General features: G+C 44.4%; 1 protein-coding gene across 3 annotated transcripts in view; it reads right to left on the reverse strand.

Annotated features, from left to right (window-relative positions):
* NEK11 (NIMA related kinase 11) overlaps positions 1–18,328 on the reverse strand; it is a 131,826-nt gene that overhangs the window by 12,130 nt on the left and 101,368 nt on the right. For 2 of the 3 annotated variants that reach the window (XM_084902130.1, XM_084902129.1), the window contains one exon: positions 15,168–15,264. The exons of the other annotated variant lie outside the window; for it this stretch is intronic. In XM_084902130.1, the coding sequence (XP_084758256.1) occupies positions 15,168–15,264 (97 nt within the window). The remainder of the gene's footprint in view (positions 1–15,167; positions 15,265–18,328) is intronic. 3 annotated transcript variants of the gene reach the window in all.

Consider the following 18,328-nt stretch of genomic DNA (forward strand, 5'->3'; position numbering starts at 1 on the left):
TCGTGGCTTCCTTGGAATTATACATTCCCACGTTTCACTGAAATGTTTTCTGAACATTGTTACATTCCAGCAAAGTTGGCATGGTTAATGTATGTTTAGGAACCAGGATGTTGTCATACCTAATTCTGAGGGATTATTTCCTTGCCATCAGGGAAGTAGAAATGCTAACAAAAAACCCCACAAATTCACAGCCTAGCCCTGGCCAGTGTGGCTCAGTTTGGTTGGGCGTTGTTGTCCTGTGCACCGAAAGGTTGCTGGTTTGATTCCAGGTCAGAGCACATGTCAGATTGCAGGCTCAATTCCCAGTAGGGAGCATGCAAGAGGCATCCAATCTTGTACTCTCACATCAATGTTTCTCTCTCCCCCACCCCACCTCTCTCTCTCCTCTCTCCTCTCTCCTTCCTCTCTCTCTCTCTCTCTCTCTCTCTCTCTCTCTCTCTCTCTATCTCTCTTATTCACAAGCTGAAATGGACAGGATTGTTTTTCACCCTTCTGATCCAAGTTGGGCCATCTAGATTTTCTCTCTCTTAGTTTCTGCCTACGGATAGACATGATGATACCAGTGGGTATACACACACACACACACACACACTCAACCTAGAAGCCTTGGGAAAACGAGTTAAGGCATATTCTCCTGTTCAAAACATAATCAGCCGGGACCGGTTTGGCTCAGTGGATAGAGTGTCAGCCTGCTGACTGAAAGGTTCCGGGTTCGATTCCGGTCAAGGGCATGTACCTTGGTTGCGGGCACATCCCCAGTAGGGGGTGTGCAAGAAGCATCTGATCAATGATTCTCTCTCATTGATATTTCTAACTCTCTATCCCTCTCTCTTCCTCTCTGTGAAAAATCAATTAAAAAAAAAACATAATCAGAAGGACAAGCACAGGTCTTAGGAACTCTGTCACCGGATGAAGCTGCTGAATGCACCCTCTGTGTCTATACCTAGGAAAGGTGGTTGCATTTAAGAAATAGGTTCAATGTTAGTGAAATGGTGTGTTCCTCTAAGGCCTGGGGGGACATGCGGTGTTTGCTTTATGAGTGACAGATACAAATTAAGGATACAGGAGAAAAGTTTTAAGATGCTTGTATTCTCTTCAAATTTTGCTCTAATTAGGGATCATTAAGAATATGATGACTAGCAATTAGGTTGTTTTTATGCTTAATTCATGCCTTAATTTGCATTAAAAAGTTCTATTTGAGTAGAAAATCAGAGAGGCATAATGTTTGAGTAGAAAATCAGAGAGGCAAAAATCAGGCTGTTTGAACTCTGAGTTTGTAACCATCAAACTACTGTCTAGCTGGCGCATGAAAGAAAACAAACAGCATTTTGAGTTATCTTTACATATGCACACAGCCATAAAGATCTCTACTCCTTTGTGTTGATGATAAAAAAATACAAATATGGGAACTTTGAGGCCTGTCCCATGGCCACAGAAAGCCAAGACTTTTTTCTGCCCAGCCAGTGTGGCTCAATGGTTGAGCATCGACCTATGAACCAGGAAGTCACGGTTCGATTCCCAACCAGGGCACATGCTTGGGTTGTGAGCTGGATCTCCAGTATGGGGCATGCAGGAGGCTGCCAATTAATGATTCTCTCTCATCACTGATGTTTCTATCTCTCTCTCCCTCTCCCTTTCTCTCTGAAATCAATAAAAAATATATTTAAAAAAAAAAAAAAGACTTTCTACCAAAGATGTTGGAGGAGTTACTCAAGTTTCATGGAGAAGCAGGAAGCAGATAAGCACGGTCTGCTCCAAGAATGTTCTTGATTGAGCCATTTCCTCAGCTCCAAACCCACTCTTCCGTACTCAGTCCGTGACACTGGCCTCAAGTCTGCTGACCATAATTTAGCTCTGCCAGCTGTTCCTACTAGATGCCTTCCATAGGGGGCGCCGCAGAGAGATGGAAAAGCTGGGAGAGAAAAAAGGGACCTGTCCTTCAATTCCAGTGACTGCCATGCTGACAACTCAGCTTCCACCACCATCAGCAACTGAATTCTGTTTGCAGTTTCTCCAGCTCATTGCTCCCCCTCAGAGGCACTGGCACAGTGGCTGGCACTCTCTTCTCCAAAATCTGGGTACCACCACCAGGGTCCCTCCTCCAAGCTGAGAGACACCAGCATCAGTGGTGGCCCCTCCTCATAGGTCTGCATCCCTGTGCCCTGGGTCTCTCCTCGGAGCCTTCCGAAGGAACTGAGTAGCACCTAGCATGTTACAGAGCGCCTACGTTAGAAAAGCCAGCCAACGGTGATCCCACTTAAATGGAATCTTCAGAATCCTCGGGTGCAAATATAAAGACCTTTTGCAAATTATAAAAGGGGCCTGATACAAAGGAGAGATCATCCCATCCAGGACAGAGTGCAGAAGGCTACCAGCAAAATGTGTATCACAGAAGGAGAAGAAAAATCTGGACCAGACTGGATCGGTCATCATTCCTACTGTGCTCACTCTCTCACTCTCTGTCCCCTTGCATGGAGCTGTCAGAATTAGTTTTTGTATTCTGCATTTGGAAGTCGTTCACACACCAGAAGGGGACAGTTGATCACACTCTACAAATCCTTGAGATCATTTTGGATAGCCCTGAGCTAAGAAACCTCTCCATGTTTTATTATATTCTTTCCTGGCCATTACAGGTAAGCTCCTACCACCTGAACTTGGGCAAAACCAATCCCAGATCAAAGGCTAACGAGGTTCCCCATTGAGTTTCCAAGGGGCATTATGCTGTGCCCTGCTTTTCTCAGCATATCTTTTCCCTCTTTATCTTAATTTATTTTTCTCCATCATCATTTATCTCCCCATTTATCCATACCCTCCACAATCACCACACTGTAGTCTGTGTCCATGAGTTCTTTCTCCCTCTCTTTTTTTTTTCTCCATTCCTCTACTTCTACAACATCATTCTCTCTCCAAGCTGTCTGCCTACCCTCTATCTATGAGTCTGTCTCCATTTTGCTTGTTAGTTCAGTTCGTTAAATTCCACACATGAGTGAGATCATATGGTGCTCATCTTTCTCTGACTGGCTTATTTCAGTTAGCATATTGCTCTCTAGGTCCGTCCATGCCCCCTGAACATGCCCGATCTTGTTTTTAACAGCGATTGTACTCAGCACTCCTTGATTAGGAGCTGGCCATAAAAATAGGAAGTCAAAACACTGTGAGTTAATTAATGCATGGCAGCAGAAAAACAAACTCATCAAGCCAGCCCAGGGCATCCCTGTCACTGATTCCTCAGAGAATTTAAATCAAAATCTGCCTTCAGTTTTGCTTTTACCCCTTCTTCAAGGGCCACTTACTTTTAATTTTAAAAACAAGAAGTCAACATTTAATTCTCATTAAAATCAACAGATGGTAAATTCTCTAGTTATTCCAAGTTTTACTTACATTAAGAGTTAGACCCCTGGGAGACAATGTTGCTTAGTTCATCACGGGACAGCTCTTTATCCCCAAAGAAGCCACTATAAAAATTTCACATCTGAAACCTAGTGCTGAGGCTGTGACTTCTCTCCACATTTTACCTAAAACACTGTGCGAAGCTGTCTGCCTCGAGGGCCTGGTAACATGTTCACATCTAGATAATGAGTCTTTGGAATCGAATCACGTTTCCCTCTGTTGACTTGGCTTCCTGGAAGCTCAGAGCCAAACACTCAGTCACGGCAACTATGTTCGCCCACTGATGTCCTCACTTTCTCTCTGGTCTTCATTTCCTCTACATATTATTCAATTAATAGTGAATTGGACATAAAAATAGAGTGAATGCATTTCTTTTAGGTATTAGAGGCAATCTCTGGCCAGCAAGTGTGCTATTCATGTGCATCAGCTGGGAACTGGGTTTTCAAGTCCTTGGACAAAGAGTAGCCGGCTCTGAGGTGCAGCTGGCAGGTGGGCAACTGCGCCACCTAGAGCCTAGAGCTAAGCACAGCGTGAAGGAAGGAACATCTGGCGGGAGTCAAGACTTGAGATGCTATCTGTCCAGACAACACAGAGCAAACAAGCTTGCTAACCACATCTCAGGATATTCCCTCTGTCCCAGTCAGAGGTCCTTTGGGCACCATTTTATGGCACCATCTTGACACATGAAAGTGCCTTCCAGAGACTTGCACCTGCCCCTCAGGACTGGGGGAAAGGCCATTAGAAAGTACTTGCACCTCAGATAATGAAAAACTTGATATTATGGACTGAATTGTATACCCCAACAAGTCATGTTGAATGTGACTCTGTTTGGAGACAGGACCAGGAAAGAGGCAGTTAAGTTTAAATGAGGCCCTTAGCATGGCCCTAATCCAATCGGACTGTGTCTTTAAGGAGGAAATGTGGACACACAGAGAGGCTCCAGGGATGCACCCTTATAGAGAAAAGACCAGCCTGGCTCCCATTAGCATGGGAAGACAGAACACACCCTCTTTCACTTGGAGCTGAAACCCTAGGGCTCTGGCATTCTTCCAGTCTTCCTAAGGTTCGCCCATTATTCTGTACTTGCTCCACTCAGGGGCTTCTGGCTGTTTCCCGTCCATGCTCAGGGTGCGCAAGGATCGTATGCCCATCTGTGCCCCTCACGCACTCGGGGTTATAGGAAAAGCAGTGGAGACTCCCTGACTCAATCTCACCTTACCAAGAAATGCCATAATATTTGTTTAGATCCTTCATTGGACAATATCTCCATATCGTACTGTCAGAGGGTCCCGTGGGTTGGGAGCCCAGGTGTGGCTGTTTATGCTGCAGCTGAGAGTGGAAAGGGCCGGGTGGCATGCTGGCTTTCTTCTTCTCATTTGACAAATTAAAAACGATTAGAATCAAAACTCAACAGATACAGCAATAAACAGAAGACTTCCTGCTGAACCTGCAGTACCTGGTGGTGTTCTCAGCACTGAACAGATTGTAAATGTTTCAAAATAATACGGGAACAGCTGTGTTCATTATTATAATTTTATCATAAATATGCTTAATTGTTTCAAAATAATGCCTATTGCCCCCAGCTGGGAAAAGTACAAGTTTACTACAAATCAGGCATGGTCTTAATGGAAATCAAAGACATAACATTTTATTTTTTTATTTTTTTATTTTTTTTAAAATAAATTTTTATTGTTCATATTATTACAAGTGTTCCTTTCCCCCCCCCCCTTCCCACCCAACCCTCTGCCCTTTCCCCAACCCCCATTGTCCTCATCCATAGGTGCACAGTTTATGTTCAGTCTCTTCCCACATCCCCCTCTCCCCCTTTCCCCAAGAATCATTACTTCACTCCCCTTCCATACCTCTGATTCTATTATATTCAACAGTTAATATTGTTCATCAGATTTTTTTTTTAATTTCCTTGGTTTTTAGATTCACTTGTTGACATATTTGTTGTTCATAATTTTTATCTTTATTTACTTTCTCTTCTGAAAGAACCCCCTTCAGCAATTCATATAATTCTGGTTTGGTGGTGATGAACTCCTTTAGCTTTTTTTTATTAGTGAAGCTCTTTATCTGACCTTCGATTCTGAGTGATAGCTTTGCTGGGTAGAGTATTTTTGGCTGTAGGTTCTTGCTATTCATCACCTTGAATATTTCTTGCCATTCCCGTCTGGCCTGCATGGTTTCTGTTGAGAAATCAGCTGACAATCGTATAGGAGCTCCTTTATAGGTAACCACCTGCTTAGCTCTTGCTGCTTTTAATATTCTCTCTTTGTCCTTTGCTCTTGGAATCTTAATTATGATTTGTCTTGGTGTGGTCCTCTTTGGATTCCTCTTATTTGGAGTTCTGTGTGCTTCCTGGACTTGTAAGTCCAATTCTTTCCCCAGGTGGGGGAAGTTTTCTGTCACTATTTCTTTCAGTATGTTTTCGATATCTTGCTCTCTCTCATCTTCTGGGACCCCCATGATTCTGATGTTGGATCGTTTGAAGTTGTCCCAGAGGTTTCTTACATTATCTTCAATTTTATGGATTCTCTTGCCTTCTAGCTTCTGCAGAGGAATGTCTTCTGGCTCTTTATGTTCCAAATCTTTGACTTGATTCTTGCGATCTTCTATTCTGTTTTTAGGACTCTGTATAATATTTTTTATTTCAGACAATGTATTCTTTATTTCTTGTTGATCCCTTTTCATATCCTCATAGGTCTCATTTATTTTATCGGCCTTTTCTAGGAAACTCTTGAAAAACCTTATAAGTGTGGTTTTGAACTCTATGTCCAGTCGCTTTTTGTCCTCCATTTCTTTCGTTTGTGATCTATTTGGTTTAGGCATTTTCGCAGGCAGCTTTCCTGATGGGGAGGAGTTTCAGGGTGGAGCCTACAGCCTCGGCTTCCTTCAGCCCCGCCCTATGCGACTCCTGAGACTCAGGGTCCTTCAGTACTTGTTGCAAGCACCTCTGAGAGAAAGGTGCCCTCGATTTTCGCCTGCTACCAAACAGTGTAGGCTCTCCCGCAATGGGCCCGAAACTGGGGTTCAGTTCAGTTGGAAGTGGAGTTGGAGATGGAGTTCAGAGCAGTCTGGAGCCCCTGTCTCCTTCCCGCCAGGGCAGTCCTACGGCACAGCCGGCCGTCCCTTCTCTGCGCGCTGTGTGCGCGCCTCTGGGACCTCCTTTCGCCGCTTCCCCGGGTACTGCCTTACAGCCCAGCTCCCTCTAGATGAGCCTGGGTCCCCAGGGTCTGGCCTAGAACGGGGGTTCAGAGCAGTCGGGGGCCCAGCACAGTCGGAGTGTTTATCTCCTTCCTGCTAGGGAACGCCAGCCAGGCACTCAGCTCTCCTCCTCTCCGGCTCCATCCTCTCCGCGCGGCGCCGTGTGTCTCTGTACCTTGGGCTTTTACAGCTCCTCCGCGCTTCCTTCTGGTTTTCTCCTTGCTTCTCGTTGTAGAATTTCCAGTCAGTCGACTTTCCTGTAGTTCTGGGTAATGTCCATTTTATATTTTAGTTGTATTTTATTGAAATTGTTGCGTGCGGCTGCGGCTAGGTGCCTACCCGAGCAGCCATCTTGGATTCTCCTCCAAAGACATAACGTTTTAGTCATGGCTCTAAAGAGAGAAGAAATTTACAAGGAAGGATAAACAGGAGACACTAGGAGAGTGGTTGGCAAACTGCGGCTCTTGAGCCACCGGCTCTTTGGCCCCTTGAGTGTGGCTCTTCCACAAAATACCACGGCCTGGGCAATTCTATTTTGAAGAACTGGTGCTAGAAGAAGTTTAAGTTTAAAAAATTTGGCTCTCAAAAGAAATTCCAATTGTTGTACTGTTGATATTTGGCTCTGTTGACTAATGAGTTTGCCAACCACTGCACTAGGAAGACTGAGGAAACCTTGGCACGATGCACATAAATGTTGCCCAAGAAGTCCTTGAACTTGTACCCCGTGGCCTCCACTCCCCAACCCTGGACATGTGTTTTGCAGTTGCAATAGCTAACGGGCCCCCTTAGGATCATTTGCTTGAAAGCAGGATTTCGAATTTGTATAGAAAAACAACAGAACAAGCATTTTCATGGTCACTTGGACACCAACTGGGAAAGCCAGGGGCTGTAGGATGGCAATCAAAAGAGTCCAGAAAGAATATGAGAAGGGAAACAGCTAGCATTTACTGGGTCCCCTTAGTACTAAACACAGTGCTATTTAATAATTATGCTAATTATTCCCCATTTCCCAGGGGGAATTAACAGATGTGAGAAGGCTAAGGGACTTGTCTAAGACCACAGAGTAAGAAAAGCCAGTTGCAAACCCAGATAGTTCAGATTCTAAAATCCTTCTGTTCATTACAGCAATTTACCTCTGAGGCCTCTCTTTGCTACCGAAGAGGAGCAAATGAAATTGGGACATAAATTCAGGGGTACACACACACACACACACACACACACACACACACACACACGTATTAGAAAAAATGTAGCAAAGGCTTTTGGGAGAGGTGAGATCCTGAGGACACAGATGTGAGCAAAAGGCCAAGAAGGAGAAGCCCACATGGGGACATTTTTGTTTTCTCCTAAGAAAGGGAGGAAGCAAGAGATGCCAGAAAACTGGGATGAAGCTGGGGAAGAAGACCCATAGCGGGTGTAGTACATTTTGGGCTGCACTCCAAGCTCTGCCTTCAGGACTGAAGTCTCATTCCCCAGCTGCTGGGCGTGCCCCTGGCTGACAGCCCTCAACCTGCAGCCCCGGGAATGGCCCTCTCACCAGGGTTCACCCTTCCTGCGTCCTGCGGCCAGTGCTGGGGGACGCGGGGCTCTCAGGCTCAGCCCCTCAAGCCCACTTGGGACAACTCTGCAGCACCATCCCGGCTCCCGCACATCTCCTGCCCCCACCCCCATGTCTGCCCCCTTGCAGAAAAGTCTGCAGGAAAATCATCTCAGAGCCTCCTTTGCAGTGAGTCTGTCTGCAACAGGTGGCTCCTGAGCATTTTTTAAGACCAGTGAAGCCTATTGGTTTGAAGTAACTTGGGTATTCGTGATAAGAAGCCTTTATTACTAGCTTCCAAATGTGAAAAAAAAAAAAAAAGTCCAGTATACTCACAGGTGACCTAGGTGAGTAGGAGTACTAGGGAAATGGATAAAGAAGTTGGAGTTTTCAGACTAGACTGAGATGGTGCAGAATGGAGACAACACAGACGGAGGTGGGACAGTCACAACACCCAGGGTGTGCAGAGGTCTTGGGAAGGCCTGCCAGCTGCAACAGGACTTGGACTTAGCACTTGAGCCAAAGTTGCCTAGACCTGAAGGACAGACCCACCCTGGCTGTCACAGGGGAAAGCTGGGGACTGAGCCTCACCTTCACAGCGTTCTGCCAGGGCTGTGCTCTGACCTTGGCAAGACCTTTCTGAACAGCTGACGTGGGAGGTCAACAATGAAACTGCCAGCAGCCTGTAGTCCCTGTGGTCACAGCAGCCGACACAAGATCAGTGCCATCTGGCCATGAGGGGTCTCTATGACCCACACAAACACATGAGCCAGTTTTGAGCTGCGGAAGGGGTTGCAGCGCAGTAGGCACACCTGAGCACCAGCCAGCCTCATGCAAACCACTTTGTTCTCATCCTCCTCGATAAAGACTGTACGTCAAATGCCTACTCGTAGGAGCAGCTGTGCCACAGGGTGTGAAGCTGCACGTCACCCACACAGACATCTGGTCTCCAGGCATTAATCATCAACTGAAGACACCAATCAGCAGCCCGCAGGGTGACTCCCCCACATGTTGGGTATTTAACGCACCATAAACCCTTTCACCTCATTAAGGTAATTCACACAAGTCACTGGCTAGATGGAAAGGGAAGCATCGCTTTGTATTAATCTGTGCAACTGACACCATGTGACTGCCAGTGAGCAGCGTTTCCGGTAAACTGTGTTGGAAATCTCAGCTGAAACCTGAGGCCAAAAGTGGCTTCTTCCCTTTCACAGAAAGTCTAGGCTTTGGGACATTTTGTGTACTTGACTCTCAAGTGTGATTGCTGAGAGAGATGCACATACAGCTTTCTAAATTAAAAATATATACATAGCAAAGCAAGTAAAATGACCCACAGTATAAGACTACATTTATAGAGGAGATAGATAGATAGATAGATAGATAGATAGATAGATAGATAGATAGATAGAATATCCTATATAATAAAAGGCCAGGGGCCACAACCACTCAATCAGTCTCCATGAGATGCATTGACCACCTCTCGTGGTCCCTCCTCCCACACCCTGCCCCTGAGAGGAGCCTCACAGTGTGGGTGGTCCTGTGACAGGTGAGATAGCTTGGGGCTCACACATGATTTTGTGCGCTGTGCCTCTAGTAAAACATAAAATGCAATACTCTGTAGGAAACTGAAGAAACTCTTACATTGCTGGTGGGAATGCAAAATGGCATTTGGAAATACCTATATGCATAAATGTTCCCCATATGCATTTATCCCTCAATCAAGCAATCCCACACCTAGAAATTTATTTCAAAATAAACTGGCAATAAAAAAGAGCTGGATACTATTCATTACAGTGTTATTTATAATAACTAAAGACTAGAGAAGCCCATATGTCCACCTAGGGCTGTGGTCAGCAAACTGTGGCTCGTGAGCCCACATGCGACTCTTTGGGCTCTTGAGTGTGGGTCTTCCACAAAATACCACGGCCTGGGTGAGTCTATTTTGAAGAAGTGGTGTTAGAAGAAGTTTAAGTTAAAAAAATTTGGCTCTCAAAAGAAATTTCAATTGTTGTACTGTTGATATTTGGCTCTGTTGACTGATGCGTTTGCCAACCACAGACCTAGGGAACAGGCTGAGTAAACAATGGCACATCCACACAAAGAGCTAAGAAGCGATAAAAGAGGAATGGAGTATATTGCTAGATATTATGAAGTAACCTTTAGGGCATGTTGCAAATAAAGCTGACAAAAGTGTATATGGTAAGCTACCCATTTCTTAAGAAGTGAGAGGGAAGGTGCATTTATTTGCACGTGCACGTGTGTGTGTGTGTGTGTGAAGATATTTGAAATGTATTTTAAAAAGGAAAGGATGAGCCATAAAATTAAAATACATACATATATATATATATATATATATATATATATATATATATATATACACACACACACATTCCTTTTTGGGCAAGGTAGAGAATAGAGTAAAGGATCCAGACAGAAGTTGTTCCTCTTTAAAATGTCTTTTTATAGATTTAACTTTGGACTCATGAAAACAATCTATATAATTAAGAAACAAATGTAATAAAACAACAGTGGCTGTTAACATTTTAAAACAAATAATCCTCAGTATGCCCATTCAGAGAGTAATGACTCAGCAAGGATAGATCAGGGCAGGCTTGTGAGGAGATTACTGAGGGAGGGAGAAAACTCCATGTGCACGGGCTGGAGCTCACCGAGCGCAGAAACAGTGCCTTTTCATCCACACAACTAACATTTACTATTAGATCTGATAATCCATTGGCTACAGTATCCACAGAATACATGGAAGGGTTCTGCCTCAATAGAGGCAGCTGTCAGCCATAGTTTAATTGCTGCCTGGATCCCACAAAACAAAGCTAAAAGTAAGACCCAAAAGTATCAAACTGTTTTCAAGTAACTGAACTGAATCCAAAAACAAAGCTTAGGACTATTTATTGCAAAACAGAAATATCCAGCACCCAACAAGATAAAATTCCACAGTGTTTGACATTCAATCAAAGAGTACCAGGCATACCAAGAAGTAGGAAAATATGAGCTATAATAAGGAGAAAAAGAAACTGAAACCAACCCATAAATGGCACAGATGTTAGAACCAGCAGATAAGGACATTAAAATTATGAAGGGAAGTTTGCAAAGACTTGGGAGATATAAGAAAGATTCAAACCTTCTAGAGGGGAAAACTATAATGTCTGAGATAAAGGACATACTGGATGGGATTAACAGCAAATTAGATATCGCAGAAGAAAAGATTAGTTTAAATGAAGACATAGGAATAGAAATTATTCAAAATAAATAGATAGGGGTACATCTAAAATAAAGCCAGTGTCAATGAGCTGTGGGTCAACTTAAAGAAGCTTGAGAACTGTGTAACCCTAGTTCCCACAGGGAAGACACACATCTATACTGTCAAATACTGTGCATTTTCTGTGCCTCTTGTATGAGTTGGCAATGCAGGGGTGATTCAGAGTTGTGGCCTCACAAAGGGGATGGCGTCCCTCATCATTAAGAGCATTTCTTATGGCCCCGGTATTTTTCAGGGTATCAACTTCCAACTGGAGAAATGGGCCCAGCAGCTCCCTGGACCTTCAGGCCTTCTCTATGGCTTCCCATGCTCAGGCTGTGGCTTAGTGAGCAGATCCCTTCCCTAGAACCTGTCCCACTGAGCAAAACGGTGGAGGCCACTCCTGCCCCTTGTTCCCAGGCACCAAGGACTCTGGGCGACTGAGTAACTCTGACGAGTCCCTGAAAGGGGAGTTGGAAGTTCAGCCTCAGAATTCCCTAGTTTAGGGAGTTGCTCTCATTGCTTCGTGGGCCAAGAGGCCTTCAGAACAACTGCCTATGAGGTGTCTGATCTCCTTGTGACCGTTCTCCACGTGTGGGAATATAGGAGTTCGGCTTTTCGAGGGTCTGACACAATCATTCACAGGCCTAGATCCATATCCACATCTACTGTCCAGGTACAGTGTGGCCTGTGATGGTAAGGGATGAGTCCACTTGCACGATATTCTGGAAAAGGCAACACTAGTGGGACAGGAAAGAGATCAACGTACTACCAGGGGCAGGTGTGACGGGAGAGCTGAACCATGAAGAGGGAGCTTGAGGGAAGTTTTGGAGATAAGAAAACTGTTCTATAATCTTGACTGTGATTGTGGTTATGTGACTATATGGATTTATAAAAAATGATAGAACCATATACTAAAAGAGTGAATTTTATATGTAAGTGATGTATTTGTCAAAATTCATAGAACTATATACTAAAAAGAGTGAGTTTTACTAGATATAAATTATCCTCAATAAAATAAGTGAGTTAAAAAGTCCAAAAAAATTAAGGTCTCAAAAACATAAGTACATGTTTACATGATATTTGGTTTTTATTAAGATTGATTCAAATGCTTCTGATCAATGTTACTGCAATAAATGTATTTGTTTTTAAAAAAGATTGACTCCAACTCACACTCTGGTAACAAACTCCTCCTATGGTCAAAGTCCTCTTTAGTCAGTGCTTCTCAAACTTGAATGAGTTCATGAACCTTCAGGAAGTTTGTTAAACTGCACATTCTGATTTGGGAGATGTGAGACCAGGGATTCTGCATTTCTCATTAGCTTCCAGGTTGTATCAGTGTTGCTGGTCTGTGGATCACACTTCAAGTAGCAAGGACAAGGACATGAGAGAGGTCACTGATCTTTAAGACTGAGAATTATTCAGATTGAACAAGCCCTCATTGTGTTGGCCTGTGCAAGTGAAAGGGACTGGTCCCTTGGCAACAGTGTGTCCCTATCCTCAGAGCTGAAAGCTGAGCAGCTGTCATTCCATAGTTCACCTCTTTGGCTTCCACTGAAAGCCTGGAGCCAGGCCTGGAGTCAACTCCAGCTCAAGGGGTAAACAAAACTCTTTACAACAGAAAACTCTGCCCTGAAGGTAGAGACTTTGACTTCCATAAAAACACAGAGGCTCGTCCATCCACCATCATCCATCCATCCATCCATCCATCCATCCATCATCCATAAACAAATAGCAACTTCTCTTCAAATGCACTTGGAAATTACTCCACCAGAAAGGAAGTCAATACTGATTCCTTGTGATTCTGCTGACATTGCAAGGACTTGGCGTGGTGCCACCTAACCACACTGCAGAGGGCTGCCTGTGCCGGGTCTGTGGAATGGTTTCCCTGCAGGAATAAGCAGTGGCCAGGACAGGAAGCCAAGTGTTGAAGGATGGGAAATGCTGGCTTCTATATTCAACAAATTCATGAAAATTTCCCAGAGAATTGGCACTTCTTTTTGCACACTAAAAAATAAACGCTATGTAGATGTTTCCACAGACAGTTTCTTCGCCCACAGATGCCTCCGGGTACAACACATCACCTAACAGACTCATGCATGCCAACTCCTTCAGATACGTGGCTCGGGGGCTCTTTCCAAGAGAAAGCAACCGCGTTTGTATTGAGAGTCTATTACAAGTTAACAGTTATTGAGTACTGACTATGTGCCATGAGCTACCCTAAGTGCATTGCATACATTCATGATTTCCAGCAACCCCCACAACACCCCATGAGGTGGGAACTATGATTAGCCCCACTTTACAGCAGAGAATGCTCAGGAAAATGAGGCTGGATAACTAGTCCAAGGGATACAAATCCCAACAGTCACTGTCTCCCACCCATACCTCCCTCCCAACCACTGTGCTGGGGTCTACGCGATGCCAGACACGCACATATTAGTGGCACTAAGCCCCGGGTCTTCCAGCTGGGAGAACTTGAAGAACATGGCTGCACGATCACCTACATCGCTCCCAACTTCCTCACGGAGCTTCACCCTCTCACAATAGGAGATGATGAAGCCACAGGGGCATCAGGGTCTGAGCTGAAAGGGTTGCTATTGTATTACCTAGATCCCAACTTTCTTATGTGAAATGACTGTGGAGGGAGCAGGTTTGGTAGGGAAATCAGGGGTTCAGTTTAAGAGGCCTCGTGGACATCCTAGAACAGATGTCAAAGAGCAGGTGAAAATTGCTCTTCTGGGATGGACTGGAGCTTTGTGTCGTGGAATGTAAGGGGATGACAGGTGATTCTGCCAAAGGAGCAATGCCATCCACAGGGGAGTAGCCCAAACGGCATCCATCCACACGGAAACAAGAGCCGGTAATGCCTGGTCAAGTTCAGTCAGACAATAAGAAGACAACATGGCAGGAGTAAAATCCCTGGAATGCATCTTGTTCATTTGCTTTAGCAAAACTACTTTCACTTTAATTATTTAAATCATTTTATAACATGCCAAGAAATAAGATGTTGCACACTTTGCAAAAATAATGAAGTTCTTAGATTAAAAAAAAAATCTGACAATATTATATTATTAAATTTTAAGGGTGAAATAAATGAGTCCCTTCTCTTTGAAGGTTATCAACTGAGAAATTAGCAAATCCTTCTCCATAAACTTCAAGGAAAGAGCAGTGGCAGTAGACAGAGGTGGGAGAGTTTGGTCCAAACTCCCTCACTTCCAATTCCTGGGAATCTCTTGTTGCCATGGTAGCTATGCTACTACGTGACCATTCAGGTATAGGCAGAACTAGAAGATAATAAGCATCTCACCTCATTACCAAATTTAGATTTGAAAATAATTTTCGGCACTTTTTTCTCTCTCCAAACTTTAGCTTAGATGATGCTGCGCTATACTACAATATAAATGCAAACTGACTGAAAAATAACTTTTGCCAAAATTCCTTCACTATTCAACCAGCACCAATATGGGAAGTGGGGCCTCTTTTATAACACTAATCCCATGCTTGAGGGTTCTGCCCTCACAGGTTAAGCACCTCCCAAAGGCCCCACTTATCAATCGATGTAGCATTACAACATGTGAATTTTGGGGGGACACATTCAAACCCTAGCAGGTGCCTTCAATGCAGATTCAGGCGTTTCAACCGAACTTGTGCAACTGCATTCACTGTTGCATCTCGGAAAACACAGCTGCTAGAAAAGCATGGCAGGATGGGACCCCACTCTTTGTCAACAGGTTCTGACACTGCCCTGTCCCAGGGGTCAGGCAGCACGCTACTTACTCCCTCATGCGTTGCATCTCGGTTTTGGCCGTCTCCCTGTTGAAAGTTGTTGGTCCTGGGGACACGTCCAGAACTGTGCAGGTGACTGTCCTTGTGTCTGAAAATCAATGCACAGCAGCCCTTATTGACCTCATCGGCACCCAGCATCCTCAAGGCAACATTCAAGGGCAACGGAAAACGGAGGCTAATCCACCTTTGCCAAAGGTAATGCCACACTAATCAGAGAGGAATTAATACTGCCATGCACATTAAGGAGATTTATTCCAGCTGACAGGATTATTTACACTTTTAATATGCACGAGGAATTCCAGGACCAAGCTGCTCTCAAGAAGGATTATTTAAACAGAATACGATTGGTTAGAAGGTAGGCTTTTCAGACTGGAAAACGCAGGGAGAAATGCAGGTATGGAAAAGCAGTCATGCGCGGGGAGCCTTTGGCCAGCTTCCTTCAGAAGGTGTGGCTGTTGGCTTCTGACGCCTGAGGAGTTTTCTCTGATAAACGTCATTTTCTCTTTAACTCAGCTCTACACCTGAGCATTAGCTCTTCGCAGTGGAAAGCAAGGTGCCAACCAGATCATCTGCAGCCTTGAACTTCAGCAGAATAGAGCAGAAGGCCAAGGTGGGGTTTGGGAGGTAGAGTTGTCAGTTGAAGGCTGTGGTGTTACTAAATCTATGGAGCAAGCTCCAGCTTTGACAGAGATGCCCTGGAGGCTCGTACAGACCGTGGTGGAACCGAAGGGAAAGAAATGGTCACCAATTGAAACAACACTACCTTCTGCGGAAAAGCTAAAGCTGGCTCCTGAGCCAGGGCTCAGGGTAACCCAGAGCTGACTTTGTGTCTGGGCCCTCCCTGGGCCTGGGAGTCCTCCCTCTGAGTTCCTTAGATCTCCCACAAGGCGCCTCAGACCCCCATTAGGAAGTAACTTTGGACACCCTTAGTTTCATTTATAAATGAGCCATGTAGTTGCTATGTCAGAGAAGGGACCCAAGTTATGAAGTTCCTGCTCTTTCCCCAACAGACCACACAAGGAAATATGAGAGCCAAAATCCATTTAAATATTAGTTATCTATCTACCTACCTAACCTACCTATCTGATGCTATGCAATAAAACTCAAAAAAATGGGTTTCTTAAGAACACAGAGCATAACTCATAACAGTAACACTTGACCATGCACCAAAAGTCACTAATTCGATTCCTGGTCAAGGCACATGCTCAGGTTGCAGGTTTGGTCCCAGGTTAGGTTGTATACATGAGGCAACTGATTGGTTTCTCACATTGATATTTCTCTATCCTTCTCTGTCTCTGTCTCTCTGTCTCTGTCTCTCTCTCCCTTCCTCTCTCTCTAAAAATATCAATAAAAATATTTCTTTTGTTTAAAAAGATACAATGCTAAGTATGGGGAATATAAAGACATAAAGCAAGGGTCTGTGGAAAAAACACTAGCTTTAAAGTTAGGGAACCACAGTCATTGTTCTACTTCCAACTCTCACCAGCTACATGGCCCTCAGGTCACTTCCATGGGCCTCAGTTTCCTCATTTTATATTTAAATGTTTCATTAGACTGAAGACCTTTCAATTCAAACATTCTATCATCTGGCATAAACATATCCCTGGACTTCCAGGGGGATAAAATTTATTTGGGAGGCAACACTTACACTGACACAGATAAAGAGCAGTCAAAGGGACCAAATGTTAAGAGGCAAATGGCTGGTACCAGCAAGAAATGCTACAGGCATCATAGAACATCAGGCAAAATCATCCTGAACTCTCTTGCCCCACCTGTGAATTATAGGATGATGAGGATTATTATACTTGATACTACCCTATGGGGATGTTCTGACAATGAGATGAAAACAAAATGATGTGAAAGACATTAAGCAACTAGAAATTGGGTTTCTTAAAAACACAGAGCACAGCTCATAACAGTAACACTGCCGGGATCTCTCCTACTCCTGTGGTCTCTCACGGCAGAGCTATCTTCCCTGAAGGAGTAACAGCTTGATGATTCTGACATTTCACTAGCAGAGAGAGGTTCTCTCATTTCCTCCAATTTCCCTTTATTCATTTCTGTTGCTGAACAAATGACCTTGATGGTAAAAACCCATGTTGCCCTCCCTGCTAAGTAAGCATCCTACTGTAGCATGTGGTGCTAAAGCGCTGAGGCAGGGCCTGCAGGGATGGGGGTTCTGGCAAACACGATCTCACTTAAGCACCTGGGACACTGCTGACTCAGGGATCCTTGCAGACACTGCCCTCTGTGCACAGCACACACAGGATGCTTCTCACCTAATCTCCTTTTAACCCTCTTCTCTCAATTGCCTAAGGAATACTCAGGAAATAACTATGATTTGAAGACACCACTCTTTGCCCATATCATTGCAAAGGCATGTTCTCATGGCCCACATGCTCCTACTCTTTAGAGTAGCTCATCATCAAAGACTGGCCGAGAGGTTGGCAAACTTTCTCTGTAAAGGGCCGAGTAATAAATACTTTAGGTCTTATAGGCCAAACAATCCCTGTTGCAACCACTCAGCTCTGCTGTTACAGCATGAAAACAGCCATAGGCAATAGATGAATGAACTATTTCAAATAAGATTTTTATTTACAAAAACAGGTAGTGAGCCGATTTGGCCTATGGACTGTGGCTCACCAAACCTGACCTACATGATGGAGAATCGTCATGATTCTGAGCTGGAGGTGACCATAGACCTTTAAGTCAAATGCCATCATCTTATGGATGGGAAGTGAGGCCAAGAGAGGCTTCTTCTCCCAAGGTCAAAGGAGAGAAGACTCCAGAAGCTTCCGGGAGGAAGGGAGCTGGGCACATCAGGAGTGTGTGATTTGCCTTAGAGTTCTGGGGTTTGAGTCTCTGATGTTTGGTAAGCCACAAAACTCCTATGACTCACTTTCTTCACCTGTTTAAAAAATAATTTTGGGGATTCTAGTGAAGCTTAAATGCACTGATATCTATAAAGGGGCTTTGTTTCCAGAGATGTAGAAACATGGAAGGTCAGAGGGAAGTAGGGGAGGGTGGGTAGGAGGGAGGTAATCAACTAAAGACCTTGTATGCATATATGCACAACCCATGAACACAGACAGTAAGGCAGTGAAGGCCTGGGAAGGGGGTGGGGCTGGGCTGGAGGAGGTTAATGGGGGGAA

This window comes from Pipistrellus hanaki (assembly GCF_964339955.1).
Source record: "Pipistrellus hanaki genome assembly, chromosome: 13".
NCBI classification, from domain to species: domain Eukaryota; kingdom Metazoa; phylum Chordata; class Mammalia; order Chiroptera; family Vespertilionidae; genus Pipistrellus; species Pipistrellus hanaki.